The sequence below is a fragment of the Orycteropus afer genome, unplaced genomic scaffold (genome assembly GCF_000298275.1).
Source record: "Orycteropus afer afer isolate SDZICR_OR568_19922 unplaced genomic scaffold, OryAfe1.0 scaffold00072, whole genome shotgun sequence".
Taxonomy (NCBI): domain Eukaryota; kingdom Metazoa; phylum Chordata; class Mammalia; order Tubulidentata; family Orycteropodidae; genus Orycteropus; species Orycteropus afer.
This window is the reverse complement of record NW_006921659.1, coordinates 6423336-6430802: the sequence shown is the minus strand read 5'-3', so window position 1 is coordinate 6430802 and position 7467 is coordinate 6423336. Positions and strand designations below refer to the sequence as shown.

Here is a 7467-nt window from a genome sequence, read left to right as displayed (position 1 = left end):
ATCTATCTATTGTACATAAAATAAAAATATACTATCATTAATAGAAGGAAGATTGGGCAATCTACTTCCATAAAGATACCACTTCAGAAACCCAAGGAGGGGTCACTATGAGTTGAATCAACTCAACAGTAGTGAGGTTTTTTTTGGGGGGGGGGTATAATTAATAGAAAAGGAAATTGTAAACTTATTTTTTCAATTGTAGCTAGGGATATTTGTTTTTTTGATCAGTTACCTTTGCAACCAATCTTTCAAAAGTCAAGGTTGGCAATATAAGCCTAAAGCCTATAGTCTGGTGGGCAAAAGGCTATGGTAGATGCTTATAATGCATTTTTATAAATGTGGATCTCTTGCCTATTTTTCAAGATGTAGTTATTACATTTTAGCCTGAATCCATCCTTTCTTGGCCATTATGTGAAAAATTCACTAGGGACATATATCCACAATCACTGGCTATATCCTTAGACCAAACAAAAGAAGTCACCTAAGTAAGTTTTGGTCCCTTAGGTTGTGTTACCTGGTATCACAGTCAAGTTTATGAGAGAAAAATACCAACAATGTAAATCCCAGTAGTTTGTAGGTAAACTAAAAAGCTCTCAAATCAGTACTTTCCTCAAATGTTAAATAATTCACTGTGGCATTATAGATACAAGCCTCTAGCAAAAGTTGCACGTGAACAATTAAGGAAGCGGAAGCCAAATAAATGACTTCAGGGGTAGATAACCAAATTAATGGCTTCCCATAGTAGTGTACTATAGTAGTGTACTATAACAAATTACTTTTTCACATTAAGAAGTGTGCAAAATACCCAAGAAACATCAATGACTTACTAGATCAAGCATGATCAAAAGAAAATAGACTAGAACCACATGAGGATTATGTCCTCAGTGTAAATGGGTACTCTATACACCTGGGTATAAAACTCACTTACGTTATTTAAAAAGTTTTTGTGTTCATAGCATATCCCCACACTTATGCAAAGTTCTTTCTAAGTGCTTATACTACAACAATCATCTAGATTGTTCCATTAGGTTCCTACAGAGGATCAAGAAGCAATGCAATTGTTTCTTAAAGGATAGGTAAGAAATTAGAAACGTAAGGTCACAGCATATTGCACCATGTTCACATAGACAATAACCAGTGTATAATAAAAAAGATGTAAATTTAATAGAAGTTTAAATCCCAACTTTGTCACCTCTGCAGTCACATGCCTTAGGCACTACACCACCAGAGCTCCCAAGAGGACTTTAGAAAAGTCTTAATCTCAGTATTGGTTTCCTCATCTGTAAAATAGGGATGATTCATTTATGTAACTAATATTTATTAAGCACCTACTATATGTCAGGTAATACTTTCCAAAGGTTGTTTCAGGATTAGCAATAATAAAAACAGATGGTGTTCATTAGTAGTGTGGGTGGTTACCCAAAAGCAAGAGCAGACGACAAAACAGGCTCAAAGTTAGCAGAGTGAAACTTAATGGAATTCCTGAGAGCAAAGAGAGATACATGGAATAAAAGGTAGTATGAGGTTCATTTCTAGGGACTAACTGGTTATTGGTATCCACTGTAGTTCTTCATGCATTTTCTCTAGTTATTTCAACTAAACTAGCCAACATTTTTCTATAAAATTTAAAAGGTAAAGTTTTCAGCTCTAATTCAAACAGATTTGAGGGAAGGATGCACATGTATTAAAGAAAATTTGCCACAGTTTTTCCACTCAGAAGTTTTTTAAGACATACTTACAAGAAGCAAGGCCTTTTTCGGCATATAAATTTAATGGCCACTCCTCAGAAGGAAGGTTGGGCAATCTACTTCTGTAGAGATAATGCCTTAGAAACCCAAGGAGGGGTCGTTATGAGTCAGATCTGACTCAATGGCAGTGTGTTTGGTTTGGAAGCTATCTACAAGTGTCAGGTTACCAGTGAAATGGACTAGAAAGGTGGAATAGAATCAAGAACAAAGCACATGAGATGTGGAGGAAAGAGAACTATAGTTAAGAGCTTCAACCTTCCCCATTTGCCAGCTGCAGCTCCTTGGAAAAGTCTCAAAATTTTTGAGTCTCAGTTGTTCTCAAGAGTAAAATAAGTAATGACAACTCCTATCTTAGAGAAGAGAGCTCTGGTGGTATAGTGGGTAAGATAACTGGCTGCTAACTAGATAGTCAGTGGTTCAAACCCACCAGCTGCTCCACAAGAGGAAGATGAGGCAATCTATTTCTCTAAAGACTTATAGCCTTGGAAATCTAACAGGAGTCATTATGAGATGGAATTGACTCTATGGCAGTGGGTTCTTTTTTTTTTAATCTTAGAGAATTATTGTAAGGTCACATGGTGTAACTGTCATAAGATGATCAGTAACCTAAAAACATGAAGCAAATATAAATTATTTCAGAGTAAGTGTTGTTGTTGTTGTTATATGCCATCGAGTCGGCCCCGACTCATAGCGACCCCTCGTTGGGTTTCCGAGGCAGTATCACTACGGAAGTAGAATTGCCCAACCTTCCTTCCGAGGAGTGGCTGGTGGGTTTGAACTGCCAGCCTTCTGGTGAGCAGTCAAGTGCCTTAGGCACTATGCTATCAGAGCTCCTATTCAGAGTAAGTAGGAACTGAAAATGATCTCAAGATATCCCTTCTAGTCTAGATACTTGTACGGATAAATGGTAAAGGGTTGGAAAACTTATATTGGCTGGAGGACAGGTCATTTGTAGCCCCGACAATAATCTTCTTTGCTTGATTGCTAATAAGAAAGGATCAGTGGATTTCACAGCTGGCAAACAATAGCCTTCTCTAAATACTATAGTAAAAATTCTTCTGGATAAGATCACCAGGAATACAAATATTGAGATGTAGGTTGTTTTCAAAGTAAATCAACAAGGTCAGTGAGCCATAAATCAAAGTTTCTAGAAATGCTTGTTTTTGTGAGGAAAAATTCTTTGTCACCTATGTTTTTAGGTATAATAATGAATGAAAATGTTCTGCACACCAAATTTCACCTGCTGATTGTTACTTCTAAACAGGTTTTTAATATAGTGCCAAGCATGCTGCCAGGATTACATAAAACCATTGCTGTAATACTACTACTAAAAATATATGCAGTAATTTTTAAACAAAACTGACAAATTTTAGGTGGCTTTTATGCACCAAAAAAATGATTACTCATGAATTTATTTTTAATCTAAATATGTAAGATGTAAAAATGTGCTTATTCCAATAACTTTAGTAAAAGAACCTCTTCACCACAGAAGTAAATAAAATCAATAGAGCACTGGAATAGACTACTTCTCATGATTTTAGTTCCATTATTATTTATACAACTAGTTATCATTTTGAGTAGGTTTAAAAATCAGAAACCTGGACTAAGTAGCATAGAGGTTTCTACAGTGTTACAATGATAGCATAATTGGGGAGAAGGGGTGATAAGCTGAAATTTTTAAATGCTCAAGGCAGAAATAAGGAGCTCTGGTGGTGTAGTGAGCAAGACATTTGGCTACTAACTAGAAGGTCAGCGGTTCGAACTCACTAGCTGCTTTGTTGGAGGAAGATGAAGCAATCTACTTCCATAAAGATTAACACCCTTGGAAAACCAATGGAAGTTACTGTGAGTTGGAATTGACTCAATGACAGTGAGTTTTTGTTTTGTTTTTTTTTCCTAAGGCAGAAATTAAAGTATTTTCTAAAAAATGTATGGAGAAATTTACTAGTCATGCATGGAGCTGACCAAAAACATCAAATTTACAACCAAAAGACCCAAACCTGTTGCTGTTGAATTGACCCCAACTCTTAGTGACCATATAAGGGCAGAGTAGAACTGCCCCTAGGGTTTCCAAGGTTGTAAATCTTTAAGGAAGCAGATTGCCACATCCTTTTCCCATGGAGAGGTTGATGAGTTCGAGCCACTGATTTTTCGGTTATCAGCTAAGAACTTTAACTACTATGTCATCAGGGCTTCTCCCAGATTTATTTAAAAAAAAAAAAAACAACAAAAACTCACTGCCATTGAGTCATTTTCCGACTCATAGCGACAGCTACTACTTGGGTTTCCGAGGCGGTATCTCTATAAAAGTAGATTGCCTAACCTTCCCTCTGAGGAACGGCTGAGTGGGTTTGAACCGCAAGCCTTCTGGTTGGTAGCCAAATGCCTTAGGCACTACACCACCAGAGCTCCCCCAGATTAACAAGGCACACACACACAAAGAAAATTCACTTTTTTTTAACTTTACAAAATATTTTATTCTATCTTGAATTTGAGAATGAAAAAGAGCAGCACAGTGATTTCCACTGAGTACTGTTCAACAAATGAAAACGCAATTTCGAGTTGTTGTTGTTATGTGCCGTGGAGTCGGACCCGACTCACAGTGACCCCTCCTTGGGTTTCCGAGGTGGCATCACTACCGAAGTAGATTGCCCAACCTTCCTTCCGAGGAGTGGCTGGAGGGTTTGAACCGCCACCCTTCTGGTTAACAGTCAAGTGCCTTAGGCACTATGGTACCACAGCTCCCCCTACAATTTTGAGAGCAATGTCAGAAGTCAAATTCCTTCTTACCATGAATAGATCCCACTGACCATGTCATAGTTCTGACACGAAGCGTCCACGCTGCTGGGCCCAGCAGCTTTAGAAATGAGGAGCACCACCAAGCCTCTCAACTGGAGGTTATTTCGGCTGTCAAGTACAAGTCCCCTGCCAATGAAGAAAGAAAGAATTAATATACTCTCACAGGGTGAATCAGATTAAGTTAGAAAATTGCTACAAGTACACCCATATCTCTAAAAGTAGATGGTGAGACTTGTTGAAAAGAAATAGGGTTGGGGAAAGAAAGAGTTAATATGAGGAAACAACTAGAGAATTCCATGGCTGGTTTTAAAGGTGAGGATCTTAATCTGTGAGGCCTGACAGTTGGGCTCCCTTCTCTCCCTAGGTCTTCCGGCTGTCTATAACCTCCTACCTCTCAATCTTAAGCATTTACTCTGATAATAAGAGGATTCCATAGCTTTAAACTGCTTTGAAATAGTTGATAGCAACTGAGATATAAATTGCAGGGCTGGATGAAGTGGTATTTGGTGATGATGGTAGTATGGTGGAGTGGTCAAAAACTAATTCTATCCTCTCAGATAGAGAAAAAGGTTAGAGAATGAAAAAATTAAATCAAATCCAAATGACTAAAGAATTTATTTGAAAAATAAAATAGAAATGCACGTCATCAGCAAAAATCTTGCCATTCCTTATTATTTACACAGAGAATCATTATTCTAGGTACCAACAAGGCTTTAATTTAGAATGTTCTATTTCTTTTGCTAGGAGGATTGCAATTTTTTAATTTCTGCTATAAGTGAGGCTAGGAATACTTTGCAGGAATTCATAAAATTTTTAAGTATTGCAAGTGGTTGTTATATAAGAGCTAAATGGCATCATTAAAAAAAAAAAGCAACTATAAGCAGTATATTATAATAAACTAATTTTTAGAACTATGCTCATAAGCACTAATCAAACAGATTATATAATTACAGAATATATAAAATATATACATATTGTTCTTAAAGTCAGTGAAAAACACTTAAAATTAGTCTTATGATACTTCATCAAATCATTAAGATTTCCACAAGTGAGTTCTAAACAAAGAATCAATTTAAGTTAACAAAACCAAAATTAATGAGTTAGTTTACTACTTAAAAAAGATTTTTTTGCCTCTCAAGCCTCTAAAAATAAATTTTTAAAAGAGCTCTTTGTTATTCTTTAAGAGTTTCCAGATAAGACAGATCTTCAGCCTCTCTGCAAAGTAAAGCTACAGCTCTATTTTCCCCTTACCCGAGTATGTGATCTTCAAGTTAGAAAGGTTCATAGTTTTTTTTTGTTGTTTGTTTTTTTTTTAAAAAAAAGTTCTAATATCCTAGGAAAAGGAAGTTAAGGTAATTAAACCATATCACAAGAGAAATAATTATTGCAGTCATCAGAAATCTCCAAAGCGCTTTATCATCATGTTATAATCCATTTAAATTCTATGGACCTGAATTGCAGGTAGGCTGGGAAGCACCCTATTTTAGAAAGAAAATGTAAAATGGAAACTATATCTAACTTGTTGCTTTGAAATGCAAATTTTAACTTATGCTAAAGGAGTGTAGTGGATAAGGCATTTGCCTACTAACCAAAAGGTCAGTGGTTCGAATCCACCAGCCACACTCCATGGAAGAAAGATGAGGCAATTTGGTTCTGTGAAAATTTACAGCCTTGGTAACCCAATGAGGGTTGCTATAAGTTAGAATCGACTGGATGGCAGCGAGTTTGGTTTGAGTTTTGACTAGAACCTCTATGTATTAGTTAAGGTGAATTGTCATTCTTTTCTTCTTGTATAATAGTATTAAAGAGAAGGTCTGAATTGGCTGTTATTCTATAAAGAGAAAAGAAAAAGATGAGGCAGTGTGTGTGTGGTTAAAGGGAGATATAGTTATGGATAAGGGATATGATGGTGCATTAAGAACTCCAAGAGGTGAGCCTTAAGACAAGTCACATTAATGAAGTGGTTCTAGAACAGTCTTGATAATATTTTCCTCAAACTTCCCAGAGAAAATACCTTTCACAGGGGATATACAAACTAATAATAATAAAAATGATAATGATAATAATAGCAGCAAACACAAAGTGCTTTCTATATGTCACAAACTGTTCTAAGCATTTCACTATATATTAACTAAATTAATTCACAACAATCCTAAGGAGAAGATTCCACAATTATCCCCATTTTACAGATGAGGAGATTAAGGCACATAGAGCAATAAAGCAACTTGCTCAACGTACCCCAGCTGGTAATTGGTAGAGCCTTGGGAAAGCCAGGACTTGAACCCAGGCCAACTGGCCCTAGAGTCTACATATATTCTTAACCATTATGCAATAGTGACTTTCCATCTACTTCAGTTCATGCACAGCATTATTTGCTGAGTCAAATTAGAACAGTGCAGCTTTATAACTAGACATGAGAACGCCCTTCTGCCACTCACTAGCTATGACTCGAAGGAGGCTGTCATCTCTTCTGTAAAATGATGGTAACATCTATTTTCCACAGTCATTGCATGGATAAGAGACAACATGGATAAAGCACATAACACTGTGGAATCACATAGTAGGTGAAAAGTGAACAACAGTTCTGAAAATTACAATCTTTCTGCCTGTAACTTTTTATCTTTTTTCCCCCTTTTTGACGTTTATGTTTTCTTTTTCTTCTACTCCCTTCCTTCTACCTGTCAAAAAGTCTTCCCTATTCTGCCAGGATATAATTTCCTATAAATATTGCTTCCTTCCTATCTTCCCAAATAAGAAAAATTTTAAATTTAAAAAAATTAAAAATTTTCAAGCAATTCTTCCCAACGCCACCCCCCTATATATTTCATATATCACTGCAACGCTTGCCTCATTGCAGAATGCATTACTGAAAAGGGCAGGAAAAAAAACTGTAATAGACTAGTTGACAAAAATCCGAGAG

General features: G+C 36.3%; 1 protein-coding gene across 1 annotated transcript in view; it reads right to left on the bottom strand.

Moving 5' to 3' along the window:
- PDSS2 (decaprenyl diphosphate synthase subunit 2) overlaps positions 1-7467 on the bottom strand; it is a 413153-nt gene that overhangs the window by 228840 nt on the left and 176846 nt on the right. Inside the window, exon 2 of the mRNA XM_007940832.2 lies at positions 4539-4673. Coding sequence (XP_007939023.1) covers positions 4539-4673 — 135 coding nt within the window. The remainder of the gene's footprint in view (positions 1-4538; positions 4674-7467) is intronic.